Genomic DNA, 16,756 nt, shown 5'->3' with positions numbered 1-16,756 from the left:
AATTACACTGTGAAATCTAGTATTGTAGTGCAAGCATATGGAAGATTTTCTCATTTTATTAATTTGGAATAGAGGAGTAGAGTGCTTCGAAACTGCAAGATATGAACAAGTGCTGTGTTCAAATGTTATTTGTCACATGCACCGAATACAACAGGTGTAGAAATTCTTACTTACGAGCCCTTCCCCAACAATGCAGAGTTAAAAATAAATACATTAGCAAATAAAAATACAATCTACAGTTGCCTCCTATCTTCCAGACTGGACAACGGGCCTAGTAGGTAAAGGCATACCTGAAATTGTAGGTGTCATCATAATCTGACCACGACGGATTTGTTTTTTTTCGGGGGTCTCTGCCTGTCAGTTATTTTCTGATTCTCCACCCTTCTCTCAAAGTGTGCACTTGCCTGCAAAGAGCAGAACCACAGCAACAACAAAAAACGACCTAGAAGCCATTGACTGTAATGTGTCTTCGGGCATTAAATGATGTAATAGAAAAATCAGTAAATACAGATACAATTCTCACCATATTAATACCATATGTAAAGGAAAAAAATACTCGTTGAAGTTGAAAGGAGGCGGGGAGAGGATTCCAACCCAAGGTTGTAGATTGGGTATGTCCGTGAAGTCACGCCCCTAGGTGGAGTTTTCTACGATTTTGATGCACGGTTGAAATACTCACACTTGTAGGTTTAGCGTTCTTTAATTTGAGTTCAGCAGCCGCGAGGTTTGTTGTCTAAAGCGGGTAAACTGTTGTTGCTTTCCAAAGTAAGGAAAGGGATAAACACGGATTTCAAAATCTGGCAAGATCCACCTTTCTCTGTGCTGGATTTTAAACCGTGAAACTTCGAGGTTTTTCTTTTAGATTTTCTTTTTGTTTAGAAAACCTAAAATATGGGAGCTCAATTGTCCAAGGGTGGAGTAGCTGTCGAGGGGAAAGCGGTCGCCGACCCGGCTGTAGCTAAAACAAATGGCCAGGTAAGACAGAAGTCCAGTTGCATGCTTCCACATTTGGCACCCAACGCCCTCGTCCAGCGTGAGTTGCATGGGCAACGTGTTAACGTTACCAGACTAGCGAGACCTCACGCCTACCAGTGAACATTATATTTAACGTTATTTACTAATTAGCTAAATCATATTTGGATGAAAACCTCATGTTTCGATGGCATTTTGTAATTAACTGATTTAAAAATGTGTACATGGTTGGGTGGCTAACCACCAAACCGCTTTGTTAAATTCGTCTTTGCCTAATCAAGTAACACCAGGACTATTCAAAATTCTCAAATTATTATCACATGAATGGAAATATCAGTTTTAATTCAACTAGTTCTCTCATGAGTTGGCGCTAGAAGTTGGCAGCGATCGCCCACTCGCCGAACAACAGATGCATAGGATGCAAATGGAGTTTGCTCGAGGCTTGAAAACAATGTGCACGGGGCCAGCAAAGCGTTGTATATTTTAAAAAGCTCTCGGACTATTTTGTGCTATTTTCGATGTAATCCTTCATTTGTAGAGATGGAAACATTCAATTGTAAAGTCAAACCTTGTTTTATTGCACATGCCGCTCGCATGCCCGTTATCTGGATGATGACTCGCTATACCACTGTAGCTGATGGTTGTAAAATGGGTGCAATTGCCAGTCTACTGTCTCATTGAGGCGGCACGCCTACCAGTTGGTGCATTCTCTAGCGATCTCTGGTTAATTTACATTTTCGTTGGCCTAAAGATTATAGGAGATTCAATTATTATAGTTAAGTTTGATATCACAAATTTACATAACATACATTTTAGACCGTTTGGGTTATTCGAATGGCAAGAAATATACGATATTGACATTTTGCAACGAATAGCACAGCTAATCTGTTTCTTAATTTGATCGGAATCCTTTGTTCCAAAATTCGGCTTGCTGTTGTCGCGGAGCACTTATGCCTCCACGTGGTCGATGGGAGTAATGCAAACTAGCTGTGCATATGAAGCGTTTTGCTGTGCATTTGACCCGGTCAAGTAATTGTCCACAATGACAACCTCTGTTATAGGTTGGTTGGCCATACACCACAATCTACTTGAATTCGCTCCCGAAAAAAGCAGTCTGTCTTTTTATCCCATGAGCCATTTCCTTGGTCCACATTTGCCTGTATACTTATGAATCAATTGGATATAGGTATGGGCTGCTTATAATGGTTACTGTAACTTTCTCCCCAATATCAGTTTATTTGGATCGTTTAATTATTGTTCTCTACATATGTGTAAATGGTTTCTCACTGTTGTCCACAGGAGAACGGCCATGTTAAAACCAATGGCGATGTCTCTGCCAAGCCCGATGGGGATGCAGCTGCCGTAGACGGGAATGGCATAGCCGAGCCAGCCAAAGAGGGTGAGATGGGTGCTGGCGATGCCATCGAGGCTGCCCCTGCTGCTGAAGGAGATGCGGTCAAGGCCGAAGGGGAGGCCGCAAAGGATGCCAAGAAGAAGAAGAAATTCTCCCTGAAGAACTCCTTCAAGTTCAAGGGCATCTCGCTGAGGAAGACCAAGAAGAATAGTGAGGAGGGCAAGGAGGCCGCCTCCCCCACGGCGGAGGACAAGCCAGAGGAGAACGGCCACGCAGCCAAGGAGACCAAAGAGGAGACGCCGGCTACCGAGCCTGTGGCAGAGGCCAAGGAGGAGGCCACTCTGGCCCCAGAAAGCGAGGCCGCAGCAGCAGAGGAAGCCCCTCCAGCAGAGGAAGCCCCTGCCCAGGAGGCCGCCACCCCCGCAGAAGTCACGACACCCGCAGCATCCGAGGGCGAGCCCAAGGCAGAGTGACCGTGCCCGTCACGGCTACTTGAACGTTATTTCCTAGATTAAAGTATATATGAAAGACTCGTGCCACATTCTTAACGTTATAAACAAAACTACAAACGAAGACAAATGAAGAAGGATATATCACATTTGCTGATTCAGCCACCAGTTCACTGCCTTTATCATTTCTCTGCTGATTGGAATCTCACCGGCCCTCTCATGATGAAACTGTTGGCTTACGGTGCCCCCTCATGGTACTTACTGGAACTGGCGCGTGGGGAAGGTTTTGGATTGGATGTAGAACGAATCTGGAATACTGACTTATTTTCCCAATTCATGGAGACGCATCCTTTTAACAGCGTGGCAGTCCTATAACATTTTCATTTCTTTCTCATATCTTGGGATCTAATAATTGACAGCGGTTATGGAGCAGGGCAGACCATCTCCTTCACTCAAAATGACTTATATGGACATAAACCGTTCAAATGATCTTACTCATTTCTTGAATTCTACATTCCTGTTTTACCCCCAAATTTCAAGTATTTTGTGCTGTATAGGAACAATAAATTAAAGCAGGGGAGGTGGAAAAGGTGACGTCTTTTTGCATTTTGATAATTTTCTGGCTAAAACCACATTTGCGCTTTCTGGGTCTTGTAGTATTCACATTTCAGAGTTTATGATGCAGGGATTGGGGTTGTGTACAAAATGTGCTTTTTATCTGCAATTTGTCTCTGTAAATATGTTTTGGCCAATATTTTTGGTTCTTTTATTTTGCTATTGTTTTAAAGATGTTAATGGTTTTATTGTAACTTTTAATAAGGGTAAATAAATGTTTGATCCCCTCTGATCGTGTTTTGCCTCTGTCATCCTAACCATGTGGGAGATCTGTCATTTTTTGCGTGGTAGTGGGTTACAGGTTCATCTTGGGATAGGATTACCAGAGGCAGTTTTTATACCCACAGCTCTTGAAAATGGATGAATGCACCACATGAATTGCCTCCAAGACCTTTTGATCAGTACATCTTCACAGAACTCCAAGAGGATGGTTAAGGTAAAGAACTTTATAAACTGACAAATCAATGACTGACAAGGTACCATACTTATGAACTGAGCCACAGTATGTCAAGTGTCATCACGCTTGGCCACAAGTGCGTTCTCTTCTCACATCTCAGACTATACTATAACTTTACAATTTGAAAATATTTATTACTTGCTAAAACAAGCTGTATGTCAAGGAAAGTTTGGCTAAAGTTTGTAGAAGACCAACTAATTGGCACCAATCAATCATCAATTTGTGCACTTTCTACAAATCCATGTCAAAGAACTTAACTGAGATTGGAACCTAAACTTTCAAAGAGCAAAGGTGGCAACTGGTAAGGAAGAAACCTATACTGAAAATGGGTGGTTTTTCTATACAAAGTGGCCTTGGTTGGAAATTAGGTTGTGGGAATTGCGTGGAAGACTGGGTGATCTGGAGTGAATATATTGTACATGTTCAGGGAGGTCCCTCCGTTGTCTCATTTAGTTCAATAGTGAATAGATAACCGGTTCTCGTGCAATCTCTCAGAGCATTGCTCACCTTAACCAGGGGGATTGGGTTAAAAGCAAAAGACACTTTGGTTGAATGTGTTCAGTTGTGCAACTGACTAGGTATCCCCCTTCCCGTCACCCTAGCCTTAAGGTCAAATTGCTGAAATGAAGTAAGCAGACATGACAGTTGGCCCTATCCAGAAACAATCGTAGATCACCTAGGCACACCTCTGTAATCTGTACATTGTGAATGGATGTCTTCAACATGGTAGTGTCACCTTGTCATCTCATGGGGTTGGTAGAATTTTTATCATACTGCTTAAAACTATCCAAGTATAATCCTCAAAGGTGAATGCATACACAAACAAAGCAATTGCATACTTTTTCTGAAGAATTCGATACACAAACTCAATGATTTGGTGGTGTGGTGACAGTCACAGTGGGATAAAGGCAGTTTTGGGGAATCTACTCTGGAAATAGTCTTGTTTTTAAACCTTTATTTAATTAGACAAGTCAGTTAAGAACAAAATTCGTATTTACAATGACAGCCTACCGGGGAACAGTGGGTTAACTGCCTTGTTCAGTGGCAGAACAACAGATTTTTACCTTGTCAGCTCGGGGATTCAATCCAGCAACCTTTCAGTTACTGGCCCAACACTAACCACTAGGTAGCTTGGTAAAGGGCAGGTAGACAATTACTTCACACTAGAAGTTAAGCTACACTAAAGTAAGAATTAAGTTTTGAAATTATGTTTCAAGTGATAATTAGGCAGGACGATGGTGAAAAATAAAGGACATTATTTCCTACTTCACCCATATTTCATTTTTGCAAGAAAAAGTAGTGTATACTAGATTCTTAGTTACACCGCTACATGGCTACTGAAAACTACCTAGATTGGAGTTTAGTTTCTACTATCCCCAAGCTAGTGCAAAATATACACTGAACAAATATATAAACGCAACATGGAAAGGGTTGGTCCCATGTTTCATGAGCTGAAATAAGAAAATCACTGAAATTTACAGAAAGCAAAAAAAAGCTTATTTCTCTCAAATGTTGTGTCCAAAATGTTTAAATCCCTGTTAGTGAGCATTTCTCCTTTGCCAAGCTAATCCATCCACCTGACAGGTGTGGCATATCAAGTAGCTGATTAAACAGCATGATCATTACACAGGTGCAACTTGTGCTGGGGGACAATTAAAGGCCACTTTAAAATGTGCTGTTTTGTCACAGAGCACAATGCCACATATGTCTCAAGATTTTAGGGATTGTGCAATTGACATGCTGACTGTAGGAATGTGCACCAGAGCTGTTGCCAGATAATTTAATGTTCATATCTCTACCATATGCAGCCTCCAATGTCGATTTAAAGAATTTGGCAGAAAGTCCAACCAGCCTCACAACCGCAGACCAAGTGTAACCACGCCGGTCCAGGACGTTCATATTCTGCTTCTTCACCTGCAGGATCATCTGGAGGGGGATACTGAGGAGTATGTCTGTCTGTAATAAAAACTATTATTTTTTAGTTGAACCTTTATTTAACTAGGCAAGTCAGTGAAGAACAAATTCTTATTTACAATGACGGCCTACCCCGGCCAAACCTAGACGATGCTTGGTCAATTGGCACCGCCCTATGGGACTCCCAATCAAGGCCAGATGTGATGCAGCCTGGATTCAAACCAGGGACTGCAGTGACACCTCTTGCACAGAGATGCAGTGCCTTAGACCGCTGCGCCACTCGGAAGCGATTTTGTGGGGGGGAAATTATGTTTGGCTGGGCCTGGCTACCAAGTGGGTGGGCCGTTGCCCTCCCAGGCTCAGCCATGGGCTATAATATGGGGTTGGTCCCCCCTTTGCTGCTTAAACAGCCTCCACTCTTCTGGGAAGACTTTCCACTAGATGTTGGAACATTGCGGCGGGGACTTGCTTCCATTCAGCCAGAGCAAGAGTCGGACACTGATGTTGGGCAATTAAGCCTGGCTCGCATTTGGCGTTCCAATTCATCCCAACGGTGTTTGATGGGTTTGATGGAATAAAGTGGCGTCGACAGAGATGGTCGCTGCGCATCGAGTTCTTAGGAAACTATGCAATATTTTTTTATGTATTATTTCTTACATTGTTACCCCAGGAAATCTTAAGTCTTATTACATACAGCCGGGAAGAACTATTGGATGTAAGAGCAATGTCAACTTACCAACATTACGACCAGGAATACGACTTTCCCGAAGCGGATCCTCTGTTCAGACCACCACCCAGGACAATGGATCTAATCCCAGTAGCCAACCCAAAACAACGGTGCCGTAGAAGGGGCAGACGGAGCGGCCTCCTGGTCAGGCTCCGTAGACGTGCACACCGCTCCCGAGTATACTACTCGCCAATGTCGTCTCTTGACAAGGTAAACGAAATTCGAGCAAGGGTTGCCTTCCAGGGAGACATCCGAGATTGTAACATTCTCTGTTTCACGGAAACATGGCTCTCTCAGGATATGTTGTCGGAATCGGTTCAGCCTCCGGGCTTCTCCATGCATCACGCCAGCAGAGATAAACACCTCTCTGGGAAAGAGGAAGGGCGGGGATGTATGCTTTATGATTAAAGACTCACGGTGTAATCATAACAACATACAGGAACTCAAGTCCTTCTGCTCACCCGAACTAGAATTCATTACAATCAAATGCCGGCCATTTTACCTACCAAGAGTATTCTCGTCAGTTATAGTCACAGCGGTGTACATTCCTCCTCAAGCGAACACCAAGATGGCCCTCAAGAAACTTCACTGGACTCAATGTAAACTGGAAACTATATCCAGAGGCTGCATTTATTGAAGCTGGGGATTTTAACAAAGCAAATTTGAGAACAAGGCTACCTAAATTCTATCAGCATATTGATTGCACGACACACAGGGCTAATACTCTCGACCACTGCTACTCTAACTTCCACAATGCATACAAAGCCCTTCCCCGCCCTCCCTTCGGCAAATCCGACCACGACGCCATCTTGCTTGTACCGTCTTATAAGCAGAAACTCAAACAGGATGTACCAGTGACGAGAACCATTCAAAGCTGGTCTGACCGATCAGAAGCCACGCTTCAAAATTGTTTTGATCACGTGGACTGTATCAGCCTCAGAGAACAACATTGACCTATACACTGACTCGTTGAGTGCATTTATAAAGAAGTGCATTGGAGAGGTTGTACCCACTGTGACTATTAAAACCTACCCTAACCAGAAACCGTGGATGGACTGCACTTCCCTCAACCGCAAGGCTCTCCAGAGGGTGGTGTGGTCTGCACAACACATCACCGGTGGTAAACTACCTGCCCTCCATGACACCTACAGCACCCGATGTCACAGGAATGTCAAAAAGATCATCAAGGACAACAATTACCCGAGCCACTGCCTGTTCACACCGCTATCATCCAGAAGGCAAGGTCAGTAAAGGTGCATCAAAGCTGGGAAAAAGAGACTGAAAAACAGCTTCTATCTCAAGGCCATCAGACTGCTAAACAGCAATCACTAACTCAGAGTGGCTGCTGCCTACATTGAGACCCAATCACTGGACACTTTAATAAATGGATCACTAGTCACTTTAAACAATGCCACTTTAAATAATGTTTACATATCTTACATTACTCATATCACATGTATATGCTGTATTTTATATCATCTATTGCACCTTGCCTATGCCGCTCGGCCATCGCTCATCCATGTACTTATATGTACATATTCTCATTCACCCCTTTAGATGTGTGTGCATTAGGTAGTTGTTGGGGAATTGTTCGATTTATTGTTAGATATTACTGCACTGTCGGAACTAGAAGCACAAGCATTTCGTTACACTCGCGTTAACATCTGCTAACCATGTGTATGTGACCAATAAAATTTGATTTGATGGGGTTGAGGTCTGGGCTCTGTGCAGGCCAGTTAATTTCTTCCACACCGATCTCGACAAACCATTTCTGTATGGACCTCGCTTTGTGCACAGGGGCATTGTCATGCTGAAACAGGAAAGGGCCTTCCCCAAACTGTTGCCACAAAATTGGAAGAGCAGAATCGTCTAGAATGTCATTGCATGCTGTAGTGTTAAGATTTCCCTTCAATGGAACTAAGGGGCCTAGCCCAAACCATAAAAAACAGTTCAGACCATTATACCTCCTCCACCATAGTTTACAGCTGGCACTATGCATTCGGGCAGGCAGTGTTTTTATTTTTATTTATTTAACCTTTATTTAACTAGGCAAGTCAGTTAAGAACAAATTCTTATTTACAAAGATGCCCTACCAAAAGGCAAAAGGCCTCCTGCGGAGACGGGGGCCTGGGATGTAATTTTTTAAAACATAAATACAATATAAATATAGGACAAAACACACATCACAACAAGAGAGACAACACTACATAAAGAGAGACCTAAGACAAAAACATAGCAAGGCAGCAACACATGACAACACAGCATGGTAGCAACACAACATAACAACAACATGGTAGCAACAAAAATGGTAACAGCGCAAAACATGGTACAAACATTATTGGGCACAGTCAACAGCACATAGGTCAAGAAGGTAGAAACAACAATACATCACACAAAGCAGCCACAACTGTCAGTAGGCCTAAGAGGGTTTTATAAATAAGCATCAACCAGGTCTTGCGATGGGTATACAGAGATGACCAGTTTACAGAGGAGTATAGAGTGCAGTGATGTGTCCTATAAGAGCATTGCTGGCAAATCTGATGGCCGAATGGTAAAGAACATCTAGCTGCTCGAGAGCACCCTTACCGGCTGATCTATAAATGATGTCTCCGTAATCTAGCATGGGTAGGATGGTCATCTGAATCAGGGTTAGTTTGGCAGCTGGGGTGAAAGAGGAGCGATTACGATAGAGGAAACCAAGTCTAGATTTAACTTTAGCCTGCAGCTTCTCCTGGCATCTGCCAAACCCAGATTTGTTTGTTGGACTGACAGATGGTGAAGCGTGATTCATCACTCCAGCCGACGCTTGACAACTGACTTGTTGGAAAGGTGGCATCCTATGACGGTGCCACATTGAAAGTCTCTGATCTCTTCAGTAAGGCCATTCTACTGCCAATGTTTGTCTATGGAGATTGAATGGCTGTGCGCTCGATTTTATACACCTGTCAGCAATGGGTGTGGCTGAAATAGCCGAATCCACTATTTTGAAGGGCTTTCCACATACTTTTATATATATACTGTAATTCTACCACAAGGTACAAGTTTTACACTAGATTACATATTGGTTTTACATTTACTATCTCATCTATATAGCAGCAAATTTGGGTGATAATACCTCAACTAGGACTCGAATCTGCGTCCCTTTAACTGACAGTCCAACACCTTAGAAATTACACTCAAATGAGGTACAAACCACTTCATGAGGTTGCACTACTAGATGCTACGTATTAAAATATATATATTTTTAAGAACTTATTCAAATAGTTGCTTTAAATTCTTTACTTCCTGGTCAATTTGTTTTCCTTTGTTCTGCAAAATCCCATGGCCTAGTAGTTAGTTTACCAAAACACACATCAATTACAGTGTTCTCAATTGATAGTTGTGCTTTGTATTGTAATGTCCTTACTGGAGAGATGATGGATGGTTGTTGTTTTACAGTAATAAAGGTTAAAGAGATCCCAGTAGAGTAACTGTTCACTCACAGTTATAGTTGCAGCATTGTCACTTGCGAGTCTTTGGCACCACCTAGTGACAAGTGATGGGACAAAACGATAAAAATACTGACATGTAACTTATACTCATTTCAGACAGAAGATGTGGATGGTAAATTACCTGTAAAAATATAAGGCAATGTTTATATGACCTCCATTCAAACAGCCCCTAATTTGCCACTTTCTTGCAGGTATACTCCTTTTATACATATCAGTGGGTAACTGGCAAATTCGGGTGTGGGGAGGTTGTTGTTAAACCATGGGGGCTGTTTGCGTTTCAAATGAGGGAGGTGTTAAACAATGTAAGTGTTAATGAATTTACCTGCAATAAAGCAGAGGACCATTCACACAGCCCCAATATCTGTATTTTGGTTACAGGGTCTGTGAAAATGACCAGGTCTTCAGGTATCTTTTCATTTACGATTTACCCCCTACCCCTTTCCGCAGCCTGGTCTCATAGACTAGATGTAACATAGTAAATCTAAATCCGGACTACTGAAATTGGTATGATATGTTACATCTGGTATCGTTACATAAGACAAAAGGTTACTTAAAGCAAAAAACTACGGTTGGGTGGATGTATGGGTGTATAACGAGAACGTCTAGCAACCCAATGGTTAGGTGTTTGAAAAAGAAAGAAAATCTGACTATGAGTTATGAGATAGTAAGTCATAATTCTGAGCTTGTACATCGTTATTATGAGATAGTAAGTCAGTTATGAGATTGTAAGTCATCATTATGAGATAGTAAGTCGTAATTATGAGATATTTTAGACATAACTATGATATAGTAGGCTAAGTCATTAATATGATATGTTTAGGCGATCTGTACCACATAAATCCCATGTGCACTTTGCATCAGGCACTCAACTTTCAAGGATAACCTTATGTAAAGCCTATCCTATAGTCAATTAGTGTCACGTTCATTGTATTGAGGAGACCAAGGCGCAGCGTGATATGAATACATTCTTCTTTTAATTAAGAAAGAACACAAAACAAACTAAAAAAAATGAACGTGAGGCTATATAAGACGAGTGCTGACAGGCAACTACACATAGACAAGAACCCACGAAACCAAAAGGGAAAATGGCAACCTAAATAGGATCCCCCATCAGAGACAACGATAAACAGCTGCCTCTGATTGGGAACCAGTTCAGGCCACCATAGACCTACAATTACCTAGACTTACAAAATCCCCATAGATCTACAAAAACCCTAGATCTACAAAAACCTTAGACAAGACAAAACACGCATACCCACCCTCGTCACACCCTGACCTGACCAAAAGAATACAGAAAACATAGATAACTAAGGTCAGGGCGTGACAATTAGCCTACACATTGTGTGTGTGAGTATGTGTGTGTTAGTGATGCACGGGTTGACTCATTCCCCAAAGTTCCCAGTTATAGCCAGTGTCGGGTTGAAACAATACATAAAGCAAATCCTTAAAAGTATTATTTTTGTGCAATGTCTATCTACATTGAGGTTTTTCTTTCATTATTTTTCAGCTATCTGGCATTAGTGCGTAAGTGAAGCTTTAGGGACTAACTTTACTGCACCCAGTGCTTGACTTGGGCCGGAGCTGTCTGGAGCGCCATACTGACACTTCTTCAAAATTTGGGGGAATTGTGTACCACCTCCTCTATAAAAACAAAGTCAAAGACAGTACAGTATGAAGATAGGCAGAAATTGCTTCTCCAATAGAAGTCCTCGATTACACTTGTAAGCAATGTCACATAATACACATAATGATGCCGAACTTCGCTTGTGCAGGCCGTCAAGTCAATAAAGTTGTTTTTGACGAAAATGTAAACGTGTCAGTTTGTCACTTTCACAAGGTTGGCGTAATAACATGTTCAACTACTGTAATGGTTAATGTTTGTGCTTTTCTTATCACTCATTTCTGTGTTCTATTCATCTGCTGTTCTATAAACCAATTTCTGTGTTCATGCAAGTGGCTGACTGAACAAATCCTCACTATCAGTAGCTGCAATTTGGCAGCACACCCAGACTTTGTTTTGATATCTCAGTTTCAAGGTCTCAGCTTAGAGAGAAGAAGCCTCGTGATGTATTGGCCTGTCACATGTTATGAACCAGTATTGGTCGGTCACATGAATGAAACAAAATGGCAATGATCAATTAAATCATGCAAATATAACTTGTCTGTGTATAGCCGTATATAAGACAACTGCTGGGACTGCCCAGGTAGAGCTCCTGATTGACATGTGTACTATGGTGCATTGAGTTGGTTGGAACCTCTCTAGCGCGCTGACAAATAAACAATGATTCATTTAAGATTGACTTTGAGTGTCCCTGTGTAAGAATTTCAACGACACTACTTAAGACATTCACTCGAATCTAGGTTGTGCATTTAGATTTTGAGAAAATACCAACTAAGGAAGAATTGTTCACTTCTCTCATTGACTTCTCAAGACCAGGCCTGCTCTGCTTGGACTGCTTTGCAAGCATTCCTGGAAGTCTCGCGATGTTGCGCCTCTGAGTTTAGAAACTGTGACAAAGTAGCCTATTCCCTGCCCAGATTCACACACTGGTGCAAAAAAGGTTGATCAAATAAGAATAAAGGCGGGATCTGCATAGAATAGCAATGGAGAGTGGGTACTCATTTCCTGATTCCGCTTTGTTCAAATGTTTTTGCTGCTAGTTTATGAATCTGTGCATGACAGTAGGCTGTTTGAGATTGCACAAATTTAAAATGCGCCAGTTTGAATGTGAATAATGCACTGTTCCAAACTGTCAAATGAGGGTTTGTAAGGTCATGAAAAGTCATGGAAATTAGTTAAATAATTTGTGTTAATATAATTCATGAAGGCACACTTTTAAATAAGATCAATGACTTGAAAATCTAGGCTACTTATCAGAAATTATAGGAATGACCCATCAGTGCATGTCTGTGTGTGCTGGGTGTGTGCCATTGCCAGTAGGAAGTTGCCCAAGGAGAAAGAGCGTGACATTTCAGCAGCAGGTATAAAATAATGACAGACAATAGACAAACTAGATGTCCAATTCAAAACATTACTTGTAGCAGTTATCTCGCTAGCTAACTATAGCTAACTAAGCATTCATGTCAGTGTAAACTTTCCACCGGCGCTGTAGAGCCTAAATAAATCTGCACCGTTGAAAAACTGGGATTCCCCTCTATTAAACAGTAGCCATGTAATTGAGACAACACAAAAAATATTATAAGAATAGCCTAAATTGCAAATAACTTGCTGTGCATAGAGCTCACCTGAAACATTAATATTTGAGCCTTATATATAAACATGTCTAGTTAGATACCTTGCTTTGAAGTAGCCTACATTATCCATTTGATCCCTGATTCACTGAATTAGGGAATCATTTTATAAAGACAAAAGTCTTTGGTTGTAATATTGCAATATTTTACATCAAGGGTGGCAGCCGTCCTTCATGGAAAAATGCCAAGCCTGCACACCCAGGAGCTCTCCATATGGATGGCTGACCACATGTTAACAACATGTGACTAACAGTACAGTTATACTTTGTGGGGGGTTAAGTGCCTTGATCAAGGGAACAACGGCAAGAGATGGTAGATCTACATGGGATCAGACACAGAAGCCTTCCAGTATCAATAATGCTTACTTTTTAATTTAGACTATAATAATAGTCATGAAAATTTGGTGAGAAGTCATGAAAATGTGTATAAACCTTTAACAGTGAATAATCAGAGGTCTCTATGGAATAATGAATTCTGAATTATCTACACGCCAATTGCCGAATGCTTTTGGGAACAGGCAGAAAAGGGCAGAAAAAGTTTACCTTGATCCACTGAGGAAAAAATAACTATGTCGGAGTTTAATTCAATAAGAGAAAAGCTGGGAAATGGAGAGTTGAAAATAAAGAAGAGTTGAAAATAAAGAGAAGGGAAGACCAGAAAGTAATGTTTGGTAAATATTTGGTGAACTTGTAAAAGAGGATGATAGCGGTGCCTATGTAATGTCTGAGGATTGTGAGGCGCTGCACAAATTTGACAGTCACAAGAAGGGGACTTCAAATAGGCCTATGGCACATCAAGGGAAGTGTAGCCTATGGTTATATGGGTTGAATGGAAACTGAAAGATGGAAACTAACTGCAAGTCTATAAACTCTCTCATGGTCTTAATATTAACTCCTGCAGAATTAAGCATTTCATGCAGTAAGATTACACACAAATGTACATTGTGACTAGGGAGCAAGAGTGGAGAAATATAATGACTTTCTTTCAGCAACTTGAGAGAATGTGAATGCGCAGTTAGATACCATCTGTAGAGGCACTACCTTTATCAGCATCATAAAAGCTGATCGTATTTCACCTACATAAAATATTAATCAAAGCCAAACTGAAATCTTATCAGAAACATGTGTGTCACGTGTGCTCCCTCTCCGGCCTCAAGGTCACCAGGCTGATCGTTATGGTGCACACCTGTCACCAGCGTTACGCGCATCTGAGCATAATGACACTCACCTGGACTCCAACACCTCCTTGATTACCTGCCCTTTATTATTAGATTTTTTTTTTTTTTAAATAACGTGCCCAACGTAAACGGACATTTTCTCTGGCCCAGATCGTAGAATATGCATATAATTTACAGATTAGTATAGAAAACACTCCAAAGTTTCCAAAACTGTCAAAATATTGTCTGTGAGAATAAGAATACTTATTCTGCAAGCGAAATCCTGAGAAAAAGTAACCCGGAAGTGATATATATATTTTTTTAAATCTTTGTTTCCTGGCCCGTCTACCCTCCATTTAAAGGGGTATCAACCAGATTCCTTCTCCAATGGCTTCCTCGGGCTGTGACCAGGCTTTAGACATAGTTTCAGGCTTTTATTTTGAAAAATGAACAAGTTTTTTCAAAACTAGTCAGGTGTCCTCGGAATATTTCCTGCGCGCGCGGGAGGAGCTCACCATTTTCCTTTTCTCTCTTAATGAATAGGTTATGCTCCGGTTGAAATATTATTGATTATGTTATTATCGAGGTTTGATTATAAAAAACATTTGAAATGTTTCTACGACTATTTCTGATACTTTTTGGGATTTGTCGAATGGAACACAGCTTTTGTTTTCTCAAAATAATGCGCAACCCAAATGGCGTTTTTTTGTGATAAAAGTAATATTTATCGAACAAAAAGAAGATTTGTTGTGTAACTGGGAGTCTCGTGAGTGGAAACACCCGAAGATTATCAAAGGTAAGCGATTAATTTTATTGCTTTTCTTACTTTCGTGACCAAGCTAACCAAGCTAATATAAGGCTAAGCTGTTGTAGCATTGAAAGCTACACTCACAAAAGCTTGGATTTCTTTCGCTGTAAAATATATTTTCAAAATCTGACACGATAGGTGGATTAACAACAAGCTAAGCTGTGTTTTGGTATATTTCACTTGTGATTGCATGATTATAAATATTTTTAGTAATATTTTTTAATCTGATACGTTTGGAAATTTTCATCTTCCTTTCAGGACCGGAACGAGGCTGTAGTTTTCTCATCATAACGCGCAACCCAAATGTGTGTAAAAAGCTGTGAAAACAAAAAGGTAAAACAAAGTTATAGGCCAAAATAAATAAATAATTAAATAACAATGACCCCGATTCACTGTCGACTGACCTAATTTCAGTTGTGTAATATCTCACTCTTTATGCATGTCAGTATTGGCATGTACTGTTATGTTGCATTTTTATCAATATCCTGATCCACATATCCTAATAATAGCAACAACAAAAAAACGTAGGTAAGGGATTTCCTCTCAAGAAAAATGCGTAGCTACAGTTGAAGTCGGAAGTTTACATATACTTATGTTGGAGTCATTAAAACTCGTTTTTCAACTGCTCTACACATTTCTTGTTAACAAACTGTAGTTTTGGCAAGTCGGTTAGGACATCTACTTTGTGCATGACACAAGTCATTTTTCCAACAATTGATTACAGAGATTATTTAACTTAAAATTCACTGTATCACAATTCCAGTGGGTCAGAAGTTTACATACACTAAGTTGACTGTGCCTTTAAACAGCTTGGAAAATTCCAGAAAATGATGTCATGGCTTTAGAAGCTTCTGATATGCTAATTGACATCATTTGAGTTAATTGGAGGTGTACCTGTGGATGTATTTCAAGGTCTACCTTCAAACTCAGTGCCACTTTTCTTGACATCGTGGGAAAATCAAAAGAAATCAGCCAAGACCTCAGAAAGAAAATTGTAGACCTCCAGAAGTCTGGTTCATCCTTGGGAGCAATTTCCAAACGCCTGAAGGTACCAAGTTCATCTGTACAAACAATAGTACGCAAGTATAAACACCATGGGACCACGCAGCCGTCATACCGCTCAGGAAGGAGACACGTTCTGTCTCCTAGAGATGAATGTACTTTGTGCGAAAAGTGCAAATCAATCCCAGAACAACAGCAAAGGACCTTGTGAAGATGCTGGAGGAAACAGGTACAAAAGTATCTATATCCACAGTAAAACAAGTCCTATATCGACCTAACGTGAAAGGCCGCTCAGCAAGGAAGAAGTCACTGCTCCAAAACCGCCATAAAAAAGCCAGACTACGGTTTGCAACTGCACATGGGGACAATGATCATACTTTTTGGAGTAATGTCCTCTGGCATGATGAAACAAAAATATAACTGTTTGGCCATAATGACCATCGTTATGTTTAGAGGAAAAGGGGGGAGGCTTTTGCAAGCCGAAGAACACCATCCCAACCGTGAAGCGTGGGGGTGGCAGCATCATGTTGTGCGGGTGCTTTGTTGCAGGAGGGACTAG

General features: G+C 41.0%; 1 protein-coding gene across 1 annotated transcript; it reads left to right on the top strand.

The window, feature by feature from the left end:
- The first annotated feature begins 680 nt into the window (after nt 1-680).
- LOC120023182 (MARCKS-related protein 1-A-like) lies at nt 681-3,622 on the top strand. Its single transcript, XM_038967207.1, has 2 exons — nt 681-975; nt 2,272-3,622. The coding sequence occupies exons 1-2, from the start codon at nt 892-894 to the stop codon at nt 2,797-2,799; spliced, it is 612 nt and encodes a 203-aa protein (XP_038823135.1). The 5' UTR covers nt 681-891; the 3' UTR covers nt 2,800-3,622.
- The last annotated feature ends 13,134 nt before the right edge of the window (nt 3,623-16,756 follow it).

Source organism: Salvelinus namaycush, chromosome 28 (genome assembly GCF_016432855.1).
Source record: "Salvelinus namaycush isolate Seneca chromosome 28, SaNama_1.0, whole genome shotgun sequence".
Taxonomy (NCBI): Eukaryota; Metazoa; Chordata; class Actinopteri; order Salmoniformes; family Salmonidae; genus Salvelinus; species Salvelinus namaycush.
This window is presented reverse-complemented; position numbering and strand designations above follow the sequence as displayed.

Excerpts from the sequence above, each read along its gene's own strand:
- LOC120023182 (XM_038967207.1), top strand. The coding sequence starts at position 892 with ATGGGAGCTCAATTGTCCAAGGGTGGAGTAGCTGTCGAGGGGAAAGCG. Across the intron at positions 976-2,271 it reads TAGCTAAAACAAATGGCCAG|GAGAACGGCCATGTTAAAAC; the intron begins GTAAGACAGAAG and ends TGTTGTCCACAG.